Here is a 23045-nt window from a genome sequence, read left to right on the forward strand (position 1 = left end):
AATATCTGATAGTTTCCGGAAATTCTCAGTGGATAGTAGGCAATGCAAGCGTTTTTCCACAAGTAGTATTCTTTCCGTTTTCTTTTCCTGCTGTCACGAAGCTATTTTTTGATAAGCTAAGGTTTATGAACGATTCCTAAATTTTTTTTCACAATCATAAATTTCCTCCAAATTGCGTGATGTTTGAGCTATAACACTTAGCTTATAACCCTGAGCTATTAACCCTGGATGTTTCAACAATTGTACTGTTAGTATTTTCTTCCAGCTCTAAGTCTAAGGACTCTAAGGCCAACAATCGCATTGAAACTCCTAGTTTACGGTCGTTTATAAAAGGTCTTCTACTATGAAAAACAAAAACAAAATTTGTATCTAATTAACCGGGTGGGGGTCTGGTGCCCCCCGGTTCATAATCTACCTTCGGTTTTTTTTTTTTTTAGTTTTTTTGTCGGTAGGGCATTGAAGGTCACGCATGTTGATTGGCTTAAAACAGGTCATCTTTCATCACCCACTTGAAATTGCCTCAGTGGAGGAAGGAGAATGGGACGGAGGAAATGTTTTAAATTACTTGCCACTTGAGGGATTAAAATTACGTGCGTTATACGCGTTTTCCGTGTGTTTAACTCAACAACAAATCATCGCTTAGACCACAGAGCAAAATAGAATTGCTGCTCAGTTAGAAATGACCAGAACGACATATAATTGAAAGAGTCAAGTTATATATTATGCGTTTTAAAAGAAGAACGAAAACAACTCTGATATCTCTACCTTCAAAGTCTTCAAAAGCGATCAAAGTGCCTTTGACCTTTAATACTGATGGCCGAGTATCGTATATCGCATGTCACGCTTCAACATAACGCACTTCTTGTTGAACAGCAACAAAAGGAAATAAAACGCTACTGGGTATACGTCTAAAAGCCTTAGGCTTTCTTGTTAGCTAAAAGAGTGGTTAAACATTAACCACCCGGTTTCGAGCTACTAAGTAGCTTCTTGTTGGTGTTTTATTTTTAGTTCAGCCACGTAATTTCAGTGCGTTTGCGCTTGATCAGGCATGTTTTATACACGACGGCTACACGACGTCTTTGCTTTAGCCTAAGTTGCTCTCTGACCAGTAGAAGCGAAGGCTCTTAGAATGCCGCGCAGTCTGGCGGGAAATCCAAAATGGCGATAGGTTGTATTTCTTGTGTTGCAGCAAGCAACGTAATTCTGATGATAACAGGAGCCTTGTCGTTGCCTTTGTACTTTTCATTTTATGGCTCTGAAGCCGCAGTAAGATTTTCTTTGCTTCTCTGTGTACATTCTTGCCTACTTTCTGCAGTTCCAAGCGTTTTGGTAAGTAAATATTGTAACGCTATCCACTGAATAAATCACTGTCCGGTGGGTAGCGAAGTATGTTTTGTGTGACACTTATACACTGGATGGCAATTTATCTGGTGGATAGCGTTAGCCACCTTTGAACAACTGGGCTATTATTAGTACCCACTAGGTTTTACAAAATGAGGGGACGATGGGACCTCCAGCCACCTAAACTTGAGGGTCCTTTTGTAGTTTGAGAAGTCCAGTCCTGGGTAGTACCCAATTCCTTGAATTTTATGTGCATCCCAAAGACTCACAGCAATTGAAAACCCTGTGTCCTCCATTTTTATGTGTGGAATTCATATATGTATGCGTTTTTCTGATGGAACATTGGTCTTTATCTTTACACCCAGGGAGAAGGGATTTGTCAGAATTTCTCTGCCTTATACCCAGGCGAATTTGTTGGAGTTGGGTTTGGGGTGAATCAGCATTTGGACAAATTTCCCTGGGTTCCCAGGGGTGGCACCTCGGGGGAAGCCGCTTATTGATGCATAAAGTTAAACAATGGGAAACAAAGTTGCTGTGACAATTTTTGCTGGTGTGCACCAAAGGGGAGTGCAAATTTGATCAGCACAAGTTACTCAGTACTGGCATAAATGATGAGGAATATAACAATATTGGGGGTTTGTATCATTCTCTATGGATGTAGTACCTATGTCACTGACTGAGAAGCTTTTAGTTTCCCTGTTTTACCCAACCAAGACAACAATTACTTAACTCAGCAATTCAGAAATGCTTTATTGTCGGTCCAATATTCCCTAAACTAAAATGTTGGACTGGGAAAAGATTCTACAGCTCTTTTTCAATTTTAAAATTAAGAATTAAACCCACTATTAACCATTTTCAAGCTTGCTTGGGACTGTACAAATGGGGAGAATATAAGCCCTTGGTCATTTCCATATGGACCTTGCTGTGCTCAACTGTATTGTCAACATCTTGGGAATGATAGGGGCGCAAAATAGTTTTCGGTCATTGACTGGCCAAACTGATTTTAGCTCAGTCACCTGTCGTTTCTGACCGGCCAAAATATTGAAAATAGCAATTTTAAACTACCATTCATTTCTGCTGTTTGTTAGTTCGCCTTTGTTTGCGTGGCATAAAAAGACCCACTATTGCTTCACTGGTTTGGCTGCAATTTCTTGAATAGATTGCTTCTTAATGCCCTTGTAAGATGTGATAGCAACAAGTCAATCGAAAAGTCGTTAAGTTAACGCTTAAAAAATAAATTTGTATCTAAAAAATAAATATATGCTAATGTTATTTATTTTCTCTGAAAATCAGTTATCTTTTCAAAAGCCATGTATGTGACCAGTCAAAACAACCGGCAAACCTAAACTTTGTCCGAACATATTGTCATCTTGACCGGACATTGTCTGTTGAGGGGCCGTTATTTTTAGGCCTGCTCCCAGTACTGCTTTGTGAGCTTGGTTGAATAAAATATTAAAGCCTGGCAAAACAAGGAAGCATGTTTCCAGAAACACTCACAACACACATGTTTTCCCAATGTTTCCCAGTTTTGCCACAAAGGAATCGTTGTTTCCAGTGTCAATTTTTGTTTCCAAAATGCCAAATTTGCTTCTGCTTTATGGCAGAAACATTCCATGTTTCCTCACAGCATTGAACCATGGCAAGACGAGGAAACAATGATGGAAACAAGTTTCCTCATTTTGCCAGGCCTTAAGCATCAGACTGATCATTACCAACTGACTTATTTTCCTGTGTTTGGTTCATGCCCATGCAGAAATCTGTGCTGCCTATGCTGCAGTTGCTGTTGTTTGCAGCCCTTCTTCTTCTTCCATTCAATACAACTCCATCCTTACTGGTCTGGTGTTATCAGAAGCTTCTTCACGTTTCAGAATCTGCATTTTTGATTATTGAAGCGGTGGAGGTTGTTTTGGTTGTGATGTTCTTAAGCCAATCTTTTGTGAACCAGATTGATGAACAGCCAGTTGTGGTTAAGGTAATTTAATTTACCTCTCTTTACAATTTAGCAGTTGAAAGAGATCTCAGAAAATTTTTGTGAACCCATGGAACCTTATGATAACAGTGTAAATCCTCTTTAAATTATTTATGGGCTATAAAGCTCCTGAGATCAATTGTGAGTCCCATTTATGTCAACAAAAAATGAGAGGATGTAAGGCCTGGTCCAAAAACCCTTCTCCACTCCTGTGCTGAACCTAATTGAAAAACTATTTACTACGATTTCCAGTTGAGTGAGACGCAAACAAAGTTTGGTGACGAGGTTTCAACATAACAACGGCATTGTTGTCAACGGCAAACTTCTCTGTTTCCATTGGTAACTGTCCTTACAGGTACTGACCGCCATTGTTCTTTTATACAAGGAGGACCTTGGGAAACAGGGCAATTTTTTGATTGGCTAATTTCGATCCAAGATGGCGTCAGTTTTAATTGAGCAATTTTTTGATTGGCTAATTTTTTGAAATTTCGATTCGAAATGGTGTTAGCTTTTGTCAGCTTTACGAAGCGCCAAATGTTCTTCATTTCAGTTCACGAATTATTCATTTTGCACTTGAGAAAGATATATTATTTTAAGCTGAAGGAATTCTTAATGCTAGAAAATCCCTGGAGTTGGAAAACGATTAAATTTCAGTTGAACAGTAACTCTAACGATGAAGGTAAAGTGACGCATGTTGAACCACAGGCGGACCACCCTATGTGTTAGTGGTTAATAATTGTTGACATAAGGTCATGTTGAAATCAATGGCGCATATATAAGATATATAGAGAAACATTACGTCGGCTTCGATGAACCAAACATCAAATGCAACGCAAACATCAAAGGGCGTTCGTTTGATGTTTGACAGATGTGTCAAATTTTCTTTTGTTATTTGCATGTTTCAAATTCCTTTGATGCAGAATTTTGCACTGATCATATGGAGAAAGCTACTTTTGAGACTTCGGGGTCGCTTTTCTCGAAAAATATTGGAAGTGTGGAGCTCTAATTCGGCACAAGGACAGAGAAATATCTAGTCGATCGGATGCCGGTGTTTTCAAGGTGAGAATTTTGATGGTTTAGCGTCAGTTCCAGCTTGAATTAGACAAGGTCGCGACCGCCGGCGGTAAAGCTGCCTGCCTTGTTCTCTCTTCTCTCTCTCTTCTACCGGTCGCTAAATGATCTCGCAAAAATAACGGCTTAAAGGGCTCGGGGCGGCAAAACAACACGACACAAGACTCATTCAACATTTCATCTTAACTTTTATTGAATCATTTAGAGTAAACTTTATATTTTGTAGTAAATCGAAGCCGACGTAATGTTTCTCTATATATCTTCTATATGCGCCATTGATTTCAACATGACCTTATGTCAACAATTATTAACCACGAACACATAGGGTGGTCCGCCTGTGGTTGAACATAATGTCAACTCTCAACACAGATCTGTTACCGTCGATATAAAACAGCTAAGGCATAATATATTTTCTAATTTGTTTCTTTTATCGTTGTCTCTGTGTAATCATATATTTTTTTTATTTGAAAGCATGATAATAAAGTGTTGCTAACGATATTTGTATTGTATTTATTTAAGCATCGAGATTGTCGAGCAAGACAGTTACAAACGCAAATTTGTTACCAATGGTAACAGAGAAGTTTGCCCTTGAAAACAATGCCGTTGTTATGTTGAAACCTCGTCACCAAACTTTGTTCGCGTCTCACTCAACTGAAAATCGTAGTATGACAGAACGGTGTTGTTTGAATTAGTTTAGTTCTTTTTTTTTCTGCAAACAACACTAAATTCTACAGGGTCTGTCATATAATGCAGCACTGGAGCTGAGCGGCTGATTTCACACAGCATTCTTCTCATGTGCCAAACCTTATTCACAAATTACTGAATAAGGTATTTTGAATATATCAGCTCTTGTGAAAAGCTTAAAGTGCCAGCCTGCGATAAAGCTATGAGCCGGATGCCGGCTTATTTAACTAGTTGAAAGAAAGTTTATCACTGGCTGAAATCTCACAAGAAAGCAAAGACTTAAGTAATTTTGAATTTGCTAAGGCCAAAAAAGCTGGCTGGGCTTGTTAATGAATTGGCTAATTTTTTCTTAGCTATGTCCATGAAAGTGGGATGGTCTGACTAAACTTGGTGGCATAGATAAAGCATACAAGAAGAGCAAAAATTCCATTGCTTATTCAAGCTTGCCTGGATCTGTATGAGAGAATTGCTTTAGTGGAAATTCATTTTTCCTTTCTTTTTTTATATTTACAAGTTAATGTATTGAAAGAAAACCATTCTACATAAATACATACATTTTACACATCTTTCAAAATAACAATACATGTCAGAAAAAAATTTGCTTATTGGAACCAATGACCCTTGTGATTATGCAAACACACTTTATTGCAAACTATTTATCCATAGTTCACATGTGTGATTTTTTTTCTTTCAGTCTTGCATCTTAGCAATCTCAGGAGTTTCATACCTTATATCAACATTCCTCAGTTACCGTCTGTTTGTAGATATTCACACAACACATATGGAAACTTGGTGAGTGCCTTAAGAGATTTATCATACTAGGTCAGTCCTGGTTGATATCTCGACTGTTTGAGGTATTTTTATACCATTACTACTGTCTCCATCTCAGAGTTGGAAAATCAAAGGAAGACACTGACCCATTGACCCAACCCGACCAACCCATGACTTACCCACCAATTTACCAACTAACTGTGTGAATGTATGCAATGTGCATGGTAGCCTTGACGACTTTCTAATAAAATTTTGGTTGAATATTAACAAATCAAATTCTCAGCAATGTAGACTAGAATTAACATAGCCAATGTCAGATTTACCACTAGTAGCATATTGCAGTATCATTTTTTACCTCCTGTGCTGGCAGTACTTACACTGTAGATATTAGTTAGTCAAATCAATAATTAACACCCATCAGAAAGCTGTCTAAAAGGTAAACAATTTTGTTGCCACATTGCTAATGCCATGCCATTGTTTGCTACTCTTTATTAATTTGGAACACTTTATTTCAGTGTTGCAGGATTTGCAGTAACTCTATCAGTTTTGCTGTTATTTATTTGTATTTATAAGGAGGAAGGTAACTGTAAACATTTGATTGGAAAAACATTACATTAAAGCCACTGCAATGTTACTGGAGTGTTTTAAAAAACAACAACATGAACTTACTAGTTTGATAATTATGACTCATTACATGTATGTTCTAGTGACTAGCCTGTTCCAATATTTTATCTTAACTTGTTGTTACTGTCATAAACTGCGACTTGTAATTGAATTGATTTGTTTATTCCTATATCCGTCCCTATATACACAATTTCATCAATTTCTTGATGTCACATGTCTCACTTCAAAAATGGACTGATCAAAGTCTATTGTACATGCCACTTATCACTTGGTTCACGTGTCAATCACTTACAACTGTACAAACAAAACAAGTACATGTATCATGTTACACAGATTGCAAAACTGTCCTCCATGGGGTGTTTACGACAAATTTGTTAGAATAGCATTTAAACACTGAAGAAAACCTCGACAAGAAGCAGTTATGCCACAGTTGTAGTCAAAGGAGGTTGATGGGAAAATTATGTACATAAGTACATTTGGGTTTGATGGGACACATAGACATGTGATCACATCAGATTTAGGATGCCGGGCCACAACATGGCCTTACATTCAAAATAAAAAGTGTCACAAATTCTTCAATTTTGCACCAACCTTTTGATCCTAGAAATTCCCCCTCTTCATACCTTAGCTAGAAGACCCCATTAAAAAGGTAAAACAACTTTCCCAACATTGTAAGTCCTTGAAACTTGCTAAAACCTACTAAGGTCTGTGGAAGGGCGCAAAGGGAAGGCACTGTAGTTCAGCAACTAAATTGATGCCTTGTTATCATGGGATTTATTAAGGTTTGAGCAGGTGCTGTGGGTATCAGGATTTTGAACCTATCATTAAGACCCTACCCTCTTTGGTGAACTGAAGTCAGTCAGATGTTAGAACAGCCAGACAAAGTCGTGTTTACAGTTGGTTAATTTGCCCAGTGGCTGGCCCTCAAAGAAACCCCTGTTATTTGTATGTTATTTTACTGCACTTGAAAATTTGCTCAGTAGAAAATAAATCTCTATCAGTCTGAAATCAAGCATGAAATGGCTAAATGAACAGTCCTGCCTGGCTCAAATCAAGTCAGCACTGCAAAAATGTACAACACATCGTTTTTGCAGTGCTGATGCAAATTGAGCCTTGGATGAGCTGTTAATTTTCTACTGTTTCTTTATTTCTCTACAGGTATCATATCTGATGCAGCTGTTATTAGCCTTGTGATGATGTTTATTGTGTGGGCAATGAAACAAGAAAGATTAATGGAAGAAAATTCTCTGGATGCACCATCACAATGGCTACAGTAAGCTTCATAGGTGGCATTTTTGCAAAAATCCATGATGCTCTTAACTAGTAATATGGAAGTTCAATAACAATGAACCTAAGTCTGTTCCACATTTGAAAGTTTGTCATAAGTAAAGATTTAGGTCTTTTAAAAAACTGAAAATTTTGTTCCAAAGCCAAAAAAGGATAAATCCTATAGGGTAGGAAGAAACATGAAGCCTCAACCGGGCACTCACGCAGACCAGCTTTATTTTCCCCTCTCCCTTGATACACTTGCCCATCCTTCCATCCTGTTAATGTAGTTCCAAGAATTAATTATTTTGCATTGTTTTTTCCAAACAGATCGTTCAACGATAACCACTCATTCCTTAGTGTGTTTTTGTCAATGGCAACAGTTAGCATGGGTATGTACGCTGTGCTGTAAAACATTTAACAATTCAATTTCTTTGATGTAATAGTTGATGAGGGGGTGTATGGGTTGTTTGTGAGTGATAGTACCTTTGCAGGGAGGCGGTCGCACCCTCAGGGTGGCTAAACTGCACTGGTCCACATGCAGCATCCAGCTCTGACGTATCAGTATGGCTCCTCGAAGTTGCATGCACTGCAACGGCCACACCCCGGGCAACGGTGTCGACCCACCGGCTGAACTACGTCAGGGTAGCTGGCTCACAACTAGGCTGGCGAGGCGAAAAGGGCAGGTGGGGCTCAACAGCTGTGGAAGGCGGCCCAACTAGGAGATGGAAAACTCCAAACTAAAACCCAGGTGGTAGCACCTGTCAGCCCAGAAGGCAGCTGCCAAGGGGAAGGAAAACCCCTACAACAAACCAACCTCTCCTTTTGGAGTTGGTCGCAGGGCTAATCACCCTGCACCATAAAAAATTACTGATTACAGAAACCAGAGATTCGTTGAGGACAGTCTACACTGGATCAAGCACGACGAATTGCCTAACTCCAGTGGACAACAAGGCCCTATTCTCCCAGAGGAGAAATAAAGGATTCAAGAATAGTTGATGAGGCCGCAGGCTTAATCAACCATCACCTCAGAAATTGAGAGCGAATAATCTAATTGTTTTAGTAGAACTTTCTCTAAAGTGCGTCCAATTGAACGATTTCCAATTATTTCTGCATTATAAAATAATATGATTAATCTTCACACATTCTGAACTCGCGCGAACTTGTATACTAACAGCTGATAACATACGAGTAGCTCAACCAATCAGTTTGTTGCATTTGAATTAGTATACTTGTAGAATTCTATTAATTCCAAATAGAGACGTGGAAAAATTGACCAGCATGTGTAACGCAGGGGCAGAGACATAGTTCTGTTCGAAAGCGTTTGTTTGGCGACGTCTTCGTTGTGATCGTCGACCTTGTTTGCTTTAAAAAACCCTTATGGCAAACTAACGTTTTATTTTAGTTGTTATTATTTTTTGCAGAACACCTGAGCCGTGTCCAGAGAATAATTTCCATTTTTGTTTCGCCTACATGTCTTCTGTTTGGTTTAGTGAGAGTTGCAAGTGTTGCTGGATTTGTAATTTTGACACAAATGTTCTATTCCCAGGAGGTAAGCAGAATGGTTTATGATTGTGTTCCGGCCCATAAAGAACTTATGTTCTCTTTCCCAATACAACTCAAAGTCTGGTCGAACGGAGGCGCAAGTAGAACTTGCGTAATGACTCAATTTCAAGCGGTCAAAATGTAACCAAAATCTAAACAAATGACGTGCGATCAACTTGCGTTGACTTGCGTTGGGCGGCCAAGTTCTCGACTTGCGTTTGGGCAGGAATAGACGAGGTCCCCTGTTTTATGAGTCAAATGAGTCTATGAGTCATGAGTCAATGAGTCAAGCTGATTTTACACAAAGTAGGATATTATCTATTGAACCATAGTTTACCTTTATACAAGTAAGCTTACAAGCACTTCACATTGCTTGCGGTTAGTTCTACTCTGGTTTGCTTGCGATTAGTTCCACTCTGGTTTGCTTGCGGTTAGCTTTAATTTGTTGGTAAGGGTAGCACTATTTTCACATTTTTAACTCTAATTTAAGATTTGACTCATTGACTCATTTGACTCATAAAAACTTTAGTCTCGAATGCCTTACTTCTATGGTGCAACCCCGCTATAAAAAAGTTAAGTATAACAAGCTCCATGATTTATAAAAATAATAAGGGGGGTGGGGGTATATTGCGTGTGCTCCGATTAGATAGCTATTCATTTTGTGTAATGTTTTGCATGTTTAAAGTAGTTGTACTCGCCTTAACAATTGTCGCCTTAATTTTATTACAGTGTGAGAGAACTTGACGACACTGTGAGGGTGGGGGTAAAGAGAATACGGTAAAAACCCGCATATAAAAACCTAGTGATTTAAGATCCTACAGGCTGAAATTTGGCATTAAAATACCCCAAAATATAAGAAACTGTTCAGCCTGGCAAAGAAAAATAGGTTCTTATACAAAAGAATCACTCTAATTTTAATGGTAAAAATTCTGGATTTTAATAATTTTTATTGTGTGAGAAACTTTTGACAGAAAGTTATTGTGTATATGTTTTCTTTTGGAATTTCACTAGAAATCTGTTTTCTATAAAGCTGCAGTGCAACATAGACGATAAGAACCTTATCAGCCTGAATTGTGAAAAACACCCTAAAATTTAAGAACCTGTTCAGCCTGACCTCGAAATTCTAGGTTCTTATATGCGGGTATTTACTGTAGTGAAAAAGGAAATACAAATATAATTGAACTATAAAGGTCTCCCAAACTTACTCTTGTGTCTTCAGTCAAAACAACCAAGATTAGCCAAGATTGTTGTTGTTGTTTTTGAAAGTTATCGGTTTACTTTCTGAGCTCAGCTTATTTCAAGAGAAAAGAGAGATTTCAGTTTCCAGTTTTCTTCTGATACTGATGTCTACTAATTACTTTATTTATCTTGCTGTCTTAAGGATGAGGAACGGTGTACAGTGTATATATTGGAACCAAAACCAAATAGAGAGATTCTCCGACCTCTTTACATTCGATTGATCATAATTTTCGTGTACACACAAGTGGTAGTTCGTACTATCGACTCCACAACAACGTACAATGTTCACGATCTTGGCAGCAGAGCTTCTAGTGTGGACTTGTTTCCGGTGTTAACAGGCATCAAAGTTTGGCGGATTGTACAGCTGTCAATAGTGGCAATTACATATCTTTATCGGCTGTTCAAGCAACTTGATTGAAGATGTCATTCCTACGATCAGCTGATGGATTTGCTTTAAGATGACAAAGGAAGGAAAAGATGCTATACAAGTGTCTGGTTTCCACCGAAATGGATTTAACAACTAGAACTTAATCTTTAGTTCAAGATCCCCTTACTTCTTGGAAGTGAATAAGCCCGCGGTTGGCCAGATCTTGCCTAGAAACATGACGTATATAAAGTAGCTGTCTTTCTTTGAAAACTCTTAGATTTCATGCTATTTTTTCGACAATAAAGACAGACACTGTTTGCTTGATGGATCATCAGAACTGCTCAAGCAAATTAGTTTAATCCAAAATTAGGGTACACACTGAGGTGTTGCTTTCATCCTGTTTAGACAGAAAACCAAGGCAAGCATCGTTTTTAAAAGCTCGACACGAAATTCCCCCCCGACGAAGGAAGATTGACTTGCCGAAAGAATGCAGAGAGTTACGCTACAATAAAACTTATTGAATGATATTACGACGTAGCAAGTTAAATGTCATTCTTTGAACGGTGCGAGTTGTAAACGACCGCACGACATGAAGGATCTGATTATAACTTCTCGAAAACAAAATAGTCAAGCGGAAAGTGAGGAGAATTAAAAACATCTTCAGTTAACGAGTGTTGGTTTTGACGTATCGCTTAATTCTCCTAACTAACAAGAAGGCAAATGTAAGGCAATCAGTAAGGAGAATAGACAAATGAACTCAAATGGTTTGCAACGCTTCAAGTAACAACGAGATCTCAGTAAGCAAAATGCACCACCACAATGTACAAATTTAATCAATTTTATTATGGTATCCAGGCAAATTAAGCAAAAAATGAACGAAGGTCTAAACTACTGTCTTGTCCAGGTCGTGACGTGAAACTTGCAAAATGCTATTAAGATCTTGCGAAGGAGGAACATTCTCGTACCTCGAGTCTTCATTCCTTCCGCGCAGCCTTGAAAGAACGAAGACCCTGGGTACGAGGATGAAGGAGGAAATGCAAGTACCAGGAATCAAAATCAAGTCGTGTCACCTTGCCTTTGCTAACTGTTCACTGTTCACGAGAGAATAACGCAATCACAACACCAATCGGCTGTAAATAGCACAAAAAATCAAATGTAAAATCAATGTAATATTCAATATTCAAATGTGATCAAATCAAATATAGCGACTTTCCTTCACTGTGGTTGGTTGTTTTGCTTTACAAGCCTTGAACCAACCAGATAACAATGACCAGAAATATAAAAAAACGAATTATGATTATGACATATACTTCACAATTCGTGAATATCAATTTACCCACTCTATTAAGGGTTAAACGTTTCCATAACGGCCTGTGAAATTAATAGGCTTGTTTTTCTTGGCGCATGCAGGTCCATCAGGAGTGCCGAATGTGTTGATGTCGGCCGCGCCGTCCTTTGTCGGCAAAATGAGCACTGCATCATGGGAAGCCATGGAAGGATCCTCGTCGAAGTAGTTGTACGGACGCAGGAAGAAGCTGGCCGTGTTAGCAGCTGTCGCTGTGTTCGGGATATCTTCAGAATGTGGTACGTGCATCACACCTACTGTTACCCAGGCCACCAGGTCTTCATTTACAATGTTTTCGTTATCTGCTGTGAAATTTGCAAAGTCTACAACAGGGTTATACATGCTGTTTTGGTTGTAGATCGACGAGCTTTTGTCTTCCTTTTCCTTGCGTTTAGTGACCGTCATCTGGTTGAGTGTCCATGCGGCTCCTCTTACTAGCTCCCAGTCTTTTGGGTACATTTGCTTCATCATGTCCCGGATGTGGACACGGTATCCTCGGTTCACGCTCATCTTGTTCAGATTTCCCTCGCTGAAAAAATTAAGGTACTTGGGATGATCAAAATTGTTGTGATAAGTAGCTTCTTGCTCAGTTTTCTTCAAGCTGCGACTAAGCACCTTCTGTACTCGTTTCTCTTTGGGGAACCAGGGATTTGTGATGTTTTCTATCTTGATGTCAATAGTTTCAAAAGAGTTCTTTACTCCACCAATGTCCAGGTCCACTTTGTAGTTGATCAAGTGATCATGAATGGTGCCGGCCACACCAGTGTGGATCTGGGTACCGTAGGGAGCCTCATTCGATGTCCAATATGTAGCTTGTACATAGCCACTTGTCGACACCCTGACTTCTACGACTCCGTTGGGATAGAACAAGTAATCGTAAATATAATCATAGTTATACGCTGTGGACACAGAGCGCAGGACTTAGGCACTTCCCGGCATTCCTCCATAAAAGTTGTAACCACCGTCAAAGTTGTTGTCAAAATGTCTTCGCAGTGGAAGTTCAAGGTTAAGCTCAAACAAACACAATGCGTTTATATACATGGCGGGCTCACTGCTACTCACAAAATGAACTGCGTCAAAAAATGTGGCCGTGCTGGGACAGTCGACGCCTGGAACTAGCTCAAACTTGCTACTTCCCATGCCCCAAGCGGTATCGAGATAGTCTGTCAACATCTGCATGGGACTCCATCCTGAGTAGAAAGCTGCGGCCTCCTGCAAACTGAGCTCGTACACGATTCTTTGTCCGTCAAATCTGATGTCAAACAACTGCACACCGGTGGAACTTCGGGAACGGAAATCAAAACTCCACTTCATGTATTCCACGTGATGTCCGCTGACGGTGTAGCGCTTGCCATCGGGCTCAACCAGCTGAGGTGGTCGCAATGGCGTCGGAGGCTGCGGCTTTCCACGTCGAAGATAGGACGAATATAATGGTGCGTTACTTGAAGAAGACGGAGCGGGGAGGAAAACTTTGTAAATAGAGCCATTGTTGTAGGCCTGCATCAATTCCTCGACACTGTTGAAGGATTGATTATAATAGAAAACTTTCTCGACCTTCCACAGTGAAACATCACTTCCTTCTGTATTAAGATATATCTCGAAACCGACAGGATGTACAAAGATGCCTTGAAGACGCCTTAGAAACCAGAACCATTTTTTGCGTAGGCCAAACGCTCCCGGTGCAGAATCGGCCCATTCCAGACAGCGGTCTGTACAGCCACTGTATGTGTAGCCATCGTAGCTTTCATTCAAGAGGTCATAAGCTTGTTTAGTCACGTTTATGACAATATGTTCAACAAAATCATATTCTTTTCCACCTGGTGGGCGCGAATAAAATGGAATCGGGTATTTCTGCCCTGGACCGGTAGTTTCTTCATGTTTTATCGGCTTTCCAACTGGACTCACAAGATATTCTCTCAAAACCGGTTTGATTTGACCTCCAAAGAAAATAACTACTCGAGCCTTGCGTTCAGGTTTTGGGGCGTTGTCGGCGTTGTCGAGGAAATTCAGCGCTTCATCCTTGGGCGGTTGCTGCAACTCGATCAAGTATATGTAGTTGTTGTTAATGGCCGCATCTTCATAGGATGTGACATTCAGGGACGATTTATAGAGAATGTAATCTCGTACAGCGATGATTTCATCCTTGGATAAGTCGTCGTATAGACCCGACGAGCGTGCTGGCGAAGATGTCAACTTTGTTGTCTCCGGACAGAAGTCTTTGACGCCTGAGGACGATCCATTTTTCTCGGGTTCAGTTTTGTCCTTCGATACGACCACAATTAATGCGATGAGCAGAGCTAGAGACAGTAAAGCAAAAAGAGCACAAACGATTTTTAAGATGAGGATTGTTTTACTGGCGTCCTTAGCCATGTTTTAAGCTGAGACGTTGAGGTCACGATCACGACTCCAGTCTCGATCTCCAGCAGAATTTCAATCTGTAAATGTCATCCATTTTTAAGCGATGACGTGTAAGTAATTATATATGATGGGATCTATCAGATTTGGTAGACAGAAATTTCTAGTTCTTAAAATAAACAAAGAAAAATGTAAATGGTTTCACACAATCGTGCATGCAGAGCGGAACACTATAATTAAAAGATGGAGACTGCACGGACAGTTACTTAAGTTTCATGTACAAGGCGATTATCAAACTGTGCCATTAATAGAAGTCGAAAGAAAATTTAAACTACATTCATGGAGGGCGGTTTGAGCGATCCTGCTTCTGACTGGCTGCATAAAACTTGTTTCAACCAGCCTTTACTATAGTAAACGCGTTTTTGAATGTGACGGGCTTTTCTCAGTTTACCACGGTAAATACACGTTTAGTATGTTGCGTTGGCAACGGCGGCAGGATGAAAGCAAAGTTTACTATAGTATGACTCCCTGAAATGATATGGTTTATCGCGTGTTTATCTGAACTTTGTTTTTTTAGCCGACAGCTAGCCTTGTTTTTTGACATTCGTGTAGCGAACATTGTGCCAACTCTAAGCAAATCTAAGCATGCAAGTCATTTTTCCGCAACGAAGACAAGACTGGGTTGGCGTACATTTCTTCAAAACATCCCTGTGGTCTTGGGTATACCCATGCTGCCCTACTGCGTCTTGCCAAAGCACTTGTTCGTCTCCGTTCTCGTAATGTGGCCATCAGTCTAGTTGCAAGATTACGTTTTCTTTCACAGTGAAAATAGAGTGCCAGAAACCTAAAGCTCTGAACTTTTCTAAGCGCAGTAATAAGAAAAAGAAGAGCCACAATCGAAGCGATCACGCGTTCAGGATTCATGGCGGATTTTCTGTCACGCGAAAGGGAAAAAACATTTAAGGAATGTGTATATGTATTCTCGTTGGTTATCAACCCTAAATGTGAGTGGCATAGCTATGTCAAGGCATCATATGGAAAGTGTTTGAGTCGACTAATTGGTTTTACCTTGGGAAACTTTGTTTACCTTTTTCTTACCATAGTTAACGCCTTTTACCACAGGATAAACCCAAGTGTGACCTCAACCATTGTTTTACGTATGTATTGCGTGCACCGAAATTCTAGATTCGTATTTGTTGTACTTAAAGTGCCTATGAAGTGAAATTTTTTTTTTTGCTTTTTTTAGTAAGATAATGTCAAAAGAGAGAAATTGGACTTTTTGCCGCCTAAAGTGCCCTCGGTAAGACAAAACAGTGGATCCGGAGACTGGAAACGAATTTGGCTCGGATGACGTAGTTAGTGGTTACACGGATCAGTTTACACTTAGATTTTGTTGATATGCACAGTAAAGTTCACTACTTCAGCTGAGATTTTTGCTGCTTTTTCGTTGATAATTTGAAATCATGTCCTGAAAGAACGATAAACAATTGTCATTTAAGCTTTGTTTCCCTCTTACTCAGTAAACTTTCCATTTGCAAGCTTTTTTCAACGTTCCCTCGAATGACAACACAAAACTTGTTATAATTCTGCCATATTTATTATAGTAAATAAAGTAATTTCTTATAATAGCGATGCAATTTTGCGTTCTATGCAGGCCTTTAAATTATTACAGTAATTTACTATAATTCATTGCAAACTTGTCGTAAACAAAAGACCTGACTAAAGACAGCGTCTAACTACGGATCCTGTTAGCAATGAATCGAAAACGTTAATCTTGTTTGAGTTGCGGCTTTAAAAATCGCTCTAAAATGATTTTTTTCAAAAATTACTCTCTCAGTCCTAATCAACGTCGATGTGAAACAAATAGGCTTGTACCGAAAGTGCTAGCACTTTTTTGGCATTATTTGGCTTCGCGAGCATTTTTTTTTTACATTTTATCCAAAAAAGCACTGCTAGCATTATTTTGGATTTTCGACTGATTATTTGTATTATTTTGTGTTAAAAAGCACAATCTGACTTCATTTATGGCGTCCAAAGATGCATTATGCCCTCATTTTAGTCAAAGGAGCCGCCAAGGAGGCCTGGGGAATAGGTTTGATCGGTTTGATTCGTCAGTGATTGCCTTCTAGAAACCCAGTCCATCACACTCCTTCCAAGATGACGTCATCCACGTTGTCATCAAGGAACAATGGAAGTCAGCCAGCCAAGGCAGAGATAGCTCGAGAGCGTACTCTGACATCAAACATTGATCGTTATATTTTATTGTTGAAAAATCTAACTGAAAATCTAAAAAAATGTAATATTCTATGTTAAAAAAAATGGAAAAAAGTGAGCATTATTATGTAACCCACGAGCACTTTTTAAAAAAAATAGCATTATTTTAGCACTTTTTTGTCAAAAAACGAGCACTTCTTTTAGCATTTAATGCTTTTTTTACGAGCACTTTCGGTACAAGCCTAGAAACAAATTCTAAATTCTTATTTTTTAATTACGCCTTAATATGAACAAAAACAGTTGCAACTCACGGTAACCCAAAGTCTTAGAAAAACGCGAACTCTGTTGTATTCTTGTTTTATGCGCGCTCTAATATTTGTTTCTTTTAATATTTGTTTCTTTTAATTCTTGTTTTATGCGCGCTCTAACATTTTCGTGTACACACAAGTGGTAGTTCGTACTATCGACTCTACAACATCGTACAATGTTCACGATCTTGGCAGCAGAGCTTCTAGTGTGGACTTGTTTCCGGTGTTAACAGGCATCAAAGTTTGGCGGATTGTTCAGCTGTCAATAGTAGCAATTACATATCTTTTTCGGCTGTTCAAGCAACTTGATTGAAGATGTCAGTCGTACAATCAGTTAATGGATTTGCTTCAAGATGACAAAGGAAGGAAAAATAGAAAAATAGTGTCCGGTTTCTACCGAAATGGATTTAACAACTAGTCCTTAATCTTTAGTTCAAGATCCTCTCACTTCTTAGAAGTGAATAAGCCCGCGGTTGGCCAGATCTTGCCTAGAAACATGACGTAGATAAAGTAGCTGTCTTTGAAAACTCTTAGATTTCATGCTATTTTTTTCGACAATAAAGACATACACTGTTTGCTTGATGGATCATCAGAACTGCTCAAGCAAATTAGTTTAAATCCAAAATTAGGGTACACACTGAGGTGTTGCTTTCATCCTGTTTAGACAGAAAACCAAGGCAAGCATCGTTTTTAAAAGCTCGACACGAAATTGCACCCTCGACGAAGGAAGATTGACCTGCCGAAAGAATGCAGCGAGTTACGCTACAATAAAACTTATTGAATTATATTACGACGTAACAAGTTAAATGTCATTCTTTGAACGGTGCGAGTTGTAAACGACCGCACAACATGAAGGATCTGATTATAACTTCTCGAAAACAAAATAGTCAAGCGGAAAGTGAGGAGAATAAAAAACATCATCAGTTAACGAGTGTTGGTTTTGACGTATCGCTTAATTCTCAGAACTAACTGAGGTATTAATATAGATAATTAATATTTAGACAAATGAACTCAAGTGGTTTGCAACGCTTCAAGTAACGACTGGGTTGAGAGCAGGCTCCCCGCTCGAGGATGAGGCGAAAAAAAAGCGGGAAGAGAAATGAGGGTAAAAAAGGGGGGTGGCGGGGGGAGGGGGAGACGTTTCTTTCTCCCACAGCCCTTCTCGACTCGCTTTGCTCTCCGATCCTTTTCGCCCTGCCCCACTTGGGAGCCGGTTCACATGCAGAACAAGATCTCAGTAACCAGAATACACCAAAACAATATGCAAATTTAATCAATTCGTCTTGCCTTGGTCGTGACAGGAAACTTGCGAAATGGTATCGTGATCTAATATGAGAGAAAAAGTTCACGCCAGTCTATTTCGCACGCTCATGTGTCCTCGTTTGATTTCACCTTATCTTTGCTTAATCAGCTCACGAGAGAAAAACGCAATCACAAAGCCAGTCGGCTGCAAATGGCCGATAAACAAAATCAGCTGACCTGCACCAATAATCTAAATGTAATATAAATGTTATATTCAAAATTTACATGTGATTAAATCAAATATAGCGACCTTCCTTCACTGTGGTTGTTGTTTTGGTATCAGTTAACAATGACCAGAAAAATTATTAAAAAACGAATTATGGTTATGGTATATGCTTCACAACTCGTGAATATCAAAGTACGCACTCTATTAAGGGTTAAACGTTTCCATAACGGCCTGTGAAATTAATAGGTTTGTTTTTCTTGGCGCACGCAGGTCCATCAGGAGTGCCGAATGTGTTGATGTCGGCCGCGCCGTCCTTTGTCGGCAAAATGAGCACTGCATCATGGGAAGCCATGGAAGGATCCTCGTCGAAGTAGTTGTACGGACGCAGGAAGAAGCTGGCCGAGTTAGCAGCTGTCGCTGTGTTCGGGATATCTTCAGAATGTGGTATATGCATCACGCCTACTGTTACCCAGGCGACCAGGTCTTCATTTACAATGTTTTCGTTATCTGCTGTGAAATTTGCAAAGTCTACAACAGGGTTATACATGCTGTTTTGGTTGTAGATCGACGAGCTTGTGTCTTCCTTTTCCTTGCGTTTAGTGACCGTCATCTGGTTGAGTGTCCATGCGGCTCCTCTTACTAGCTCCCAGTCTTTTGGGTACATTTGCTTCATCATGTCCCGGATGTGGACACGGTATCCTCGGTTCACGCTCATCTTGTTCAGATTTCCCTCGCTGAAAAAATTAAGGTACTTGGGATGATCAAAATTGTTGTGATAAGTAGCTTCTTGCTCAGTTTTCTTCAAGCTGCGACTAAGCACCTTCTGTACTCGTTTCTCTTTGGGGAACCAGGGATTTGTGATGTTTTCTATCTTGATGTCAATAGTTTCAAAAGAGTTCTTTACTCCACCAATGTCCAGGTCCACTTTGTAGTTGATCAAGTGATCATGAATGGTGCCGGCCACACCAGTGTGGATCTCGGTACCATAGGGAGCCTCATTCGATGTCCAATATGTAGCTTGTACATAGCCACTTGTCGACACCCTGACTTCTACGACTCCGTTGGGATAGAACAAGTAATCGTAAATATAATCATAGTTATACGCTGTAGACACAGAGCGCAGGACTAAGGCACTTCCCGGCATTCCTCCATAAAATTTGTAACCACCGTCAAAGTTGTTGTCAAAATGTCTTCGCAGTGGAAGTTCAAGGTTAAGCTCAAACAAACACAATGCGTTTATATACTTGGCGGGCTCACTGCTACTCACAAAATGAACTGCGTCAAAAAATGTGGCCGTGCTGGGACAGTCGACGCCTGGAACTAGCTCAAACTTGCTACTTCCCATGCCCCAAGCGGTATCGAGATAGTCTGTCAACATCTGCATGGGACTCCATCCTGAGTAGAAAGCTGCGGCCTCCTGCAAACTGAGCTCGTACACGATTCTTTGTCCGTCAAATCGGATGTCAAACAACTGCACACCGGTGGAACTTCGGGAACGGAAATCAAAACTCCACTTCATGTATTCCACGTGATGTCCGCTGACGGTGTAGCGCTTGCCATCGGGCTCAACCAGCTGAGGTGGTCGCAATGGCGTCGGAGGCTGCGGCTTTCCACGTCGAAGATAGGACGAATATAATGGTGCGTTACTTGAAGAAGACGGAGCGGGGAGGAAAACTTTGTAAATAGAGCCATTGTTGTAGGCCTGCATCAATTCCTCGACACTGTTGAAGGATTGATTATAATAGAAAACTTTCTCGACCTTCCACAGTGAAACATCACTTCCTTCTGTATTGAGATATATCTCGAAACCGACAGGATGTACAAAGCTGCCTTGGAGATGCCTTAGAAACCAGATCCATTTTTTGCGTAGGCCAAACGCTCCCGGTGCAGAATCGGACCATTCCAGACAGCGGTCTGTACAGCCGCTGTATGTGTAGCCATCGTAGCTTTCATTCAAGAGGTCATAAGCTTGTTTAGTCACGTTAATGACAATATTTTCAGCAAAATCATATTCTTTTCCACCCGGTGGCCGCGAATCAAATGGAATCGGGTATTTCTGCCCTGGACCGGTAGTTTCTTCATGTTTTATCGGCTTCCCTGCTGGACTCACAAGATATTCTCTCAGAACCGGTTTGATTTGACCGCCACAGTAAATAACTACTCGAGCCTTGCGTTCAGGTTTCGGGGCGTTGTCGGCGTTGTCGAGGAAATTCAGCGCTTCATCCTTGGGCGGTTGCTGCAACTCGATCAAGTATATGTAGTTGTTGTTAATGGCCGCATCTTCATAGGGTGTGACATTCAGGGACGATTTATAGAGAATGTAATCTCGTACAGCGATGATTTCATCCTTGGATAAGTCGTCGTATAGACCCGACGAGCGTGCTGGCGATGATGTCAACTTTGTTGTCTCCGGACAGAAGTCTTTGACGCCTGAGAACGATCCATTTTTTACGGGTTCAGTTTTGTCCCTCGTTACGACCACAATTAATGCGATGAGCAGAGCTACAGACAGTAAAGCAAAAAGGGCACAAACGATTTTTAAGATGAGGATTGTTTTACTGGCATCCTTAGCCATGTTTTAAGCTGAGACGTTTTACTTTGACGTCACGACCCCTTTGGGGATTTAGTTTCGGCCAGTAGAATTCCAACGAAAGGTTTTGAAATGGAGCTCCTGTTGTGAAACATAACAAACCCATTAGATGAAGATAGTGCAACGTATTTAGCAGATTGTTTTAGAAGCTTAAAATTTGTCCAGATGCATCATTCGTGACACAGCCCCTTTGGAGATTATCGAGATTATGGTAATGCAAAATTTTGAATTCACAAAATACGCACGAAAAGTTGACGCTAAGTAAAGGTACTAATTTTAAAAACACGAAACAACTTTTTAAAGACATGTTTCGGCATGACTTATGCCATCTTCAGTTTATTGAGAATTTAAAATCTAGGGCTATATATATACCCAAGCTACAAATACAAAAGTAGAAATGTATACAAAGTAAAATTACAATAACAAAAGATAATGGTAAAGCCGTTACAAAGTGGCAGGTACTGTCTGGTACTGTCTAGAACAGTAATTACTCACAGTGTGAGCTTTAGACCGTTACTAATAGAACAAAAAATTAAAATAAAAAGGTGTTGACATGCGCAGTCAAGCTCGGTGCTTTTTAAAAAAGAATGTATTTGAGTGTGAAGGCAAGTATAAATCCATGGGGATTAGTTAAAATATTCCTAAAGGTAGGTTCGTTTTCTCTTGAAGCGGACCAATTGCAAACAATTGTAGACTGAACATTGCTTAGCAATTTTTCTCTTTATTCACTTTACCAGTGCACGCGAAATGCTATCAGGGGCGTTACAACGCCAGCTTTTTGAAGAGCTGTAGGCCTGGTCAACTGGCCCGTAAGGCCCACCGTTTTCGAGGATCCAGCAGGGGGTATGCTTCCATGGGGATTTTTTTTTTTTTTTTTTCAGATAAAGACCCTTGAAAGGGCCTTCTTTTTTACTTTATGCTGATTTTACTTGTATTTTGGCAGCACATAAAGTCTAAGATTTCCCAACAGAGGATTGCACTTATTTTCACTTATTCCTATATAAACAAGCTTTTCTTTAATGTCACATATCATTGTACATGTTTGCATTTGTCCGGAGGTTTCACTTGCGCAAAGAGCCTTGATCTCCTCGCAAAAGGGTAGAGATATGTGATCCGTTAACAGTAAATACTGCTTTTTATTTTATTTCGAGAAACGTCCAGCCAGCCTAAACTGGAAAAAATACGATGCTGAAAAATTTGTGTGCCTTAGAGTACCAGCCTATAGACTGGCTACGCCATTACCACCGTTACGTATCAGAGTTTGGTCCTCCGGGGTGTAAGTGAGCTCAACAGCCTACTTTTGCGTCAAGGTGCACAGGGGTATCATAATGGATGCATAGAAGAGCAAGGTTAGACAAGCGACTTTCCCCATCGATGCTCACATTTAGTTGCTACAGCATGCAGATGTTGATGGCTTTAAAAAAGGGACTTTTGCATACTAGAATTAAATTTTAAGCGTTTTGCTTAAGCCCACCCTTCCGAATTCACAGAACTTGTTGAAACAAGTTTGTTATATATTCAAATCAGTGGAATCAATACGAGATGCATTTGTGTCACGATCTGCTTTAGGTTCTAAGAGGAGAATACATATTTATTTTCTCCTCTCAATCATACTGAAAAATCAACCCCAAAATTTAAAAAACATCCCAAAGCCGTGATTTATGGAATGAGCAAGGGGTTTGGGGGTTCCTTAAAACGCGAACAAGTTATTTCCGTTAAACCCATGTCGAAGCGGTGTAAAAATGGCCTTCAGGGGAAACCCAGCCTTTAGATGATGCCCAATGTTAATTTTGTTTGTAGCCAAAAAGATGTAGTTCCAGATATGTTACCCTTTAAATGGCTTTTCAAATTCAAAGATGATTTATTTGCGTAAGAGTAGAGACACAAA

At 39.9% G+C, this 23045-nt stretch overlaps 2 protein-coding genes and 2 pseudogenes across 2 annotated transcripts; 1 reads left to right on the plus strand and 3 right to left on the minus strand.

Annotated features, from left to right (window-relative positions):
* Window positions 1-1152: 1152 nt before the first annotated feature.
* LOC144647450 (uncharacterized) lies at window positions 1153-11545 on the plus strand. The gene is made up of 8 exons (XM_078507257.1): window positions 1153-1329; window positions 3095-3313; window positions 5760-5857; window positions 6352-6416; window positions 7619-7733; window positions 8057-8118; window positions 9151-9278; window positions 10653-11545. The coding sequence occupies exons 1-8, from the start codon at window positions 1159-1161 to the stop codon at window positions 10926-10928; spliced, it is 1134 nt and encodes a 377-aa protein (XP_078363383.1). The 5' UTR covers window positions 1153-1158; the 3' UTR covers window positions 10929-11545.
* A 481-nt stretch (window positions 11546-12026) lies between these two features.
* On the minus strand, window positions 12027-14761 carry LOC144647449 (diamine oxidase [copper-containing] pseudogene; annotated as a pseudogene).
* Window positions 12229-12732, minus strand: LOC144647611 (diamine oxidase [copper-containing] pseudogene; annotated as a pseudogene).
* Window positions 14762-18355: 3594 nt separating the features above from the next.
* On the minus strand, window positions 18356-21209 carry LOC144647452 (diamine oxidase [copper-containing]-like). Its single transcript, XM_078507259.1, has one exon. It carries the CDS (start codon window positions 21140-21142, stop codon window positions 18779-18781), a length of 2364 nt encoding a protein of 787 aa, XP_078363385.1. The 5' UTR covers window positions 21143-21209; the 3' UTR covers window positions 18356-18778.
* Window positions 21210-23045: the final 1836 nt, after the last annotated feature.

The sequence above is a fragment of the Oculina patagonica genome, chromosome 3, assembly GCF_052425735.1.
Source record: "Oculina patagonica isolate OP01 chromosome 3, crgOcupat, whole genome shotgun sequence".
NCBI classification, from domain to species: Eukaryota; Metazoa; Cnidaria; class Anthozoa; order Scleractinia; family Oculinidae; genus Oculina; species Oculina patagonica.

What these genes read in the sequence shown, in the direction of transcription:
- LOC144647450 (XM_078507257.1), top strand. Translation starts at nt 1,159, where the DNA reads ATGGCGATAGGTTGTATTTCTTGTGTTGCAGCAAGCAACGTAATTCTG. An exon ending in CTGCAGTTCCAAGCGTTTTG is followed by an intron (nt 1,330 to 3,094) that starts GTAAGTAAATAT and finishes ATGCCCATGCAG; the next exon opens with AAATCTGTGCTGCCTATGCT. An exon ending in TTGTATTTATAAGGAGGAAG is followed by an intron (nt 6,417 to 7,618) that starts GTAACTGTAAAC and finishes ATTTCTCTACAG; the next exon opens with GTATCATATCTGATGCAGCT.
- LOC144647452 (XM_078507259.1), bottom strand. Translation starts at nt 21,142, where the DNA reads ATGGCTAAGGATGCCAGTAAAACAATCCTCATCTTAAAAATCGTTTGT.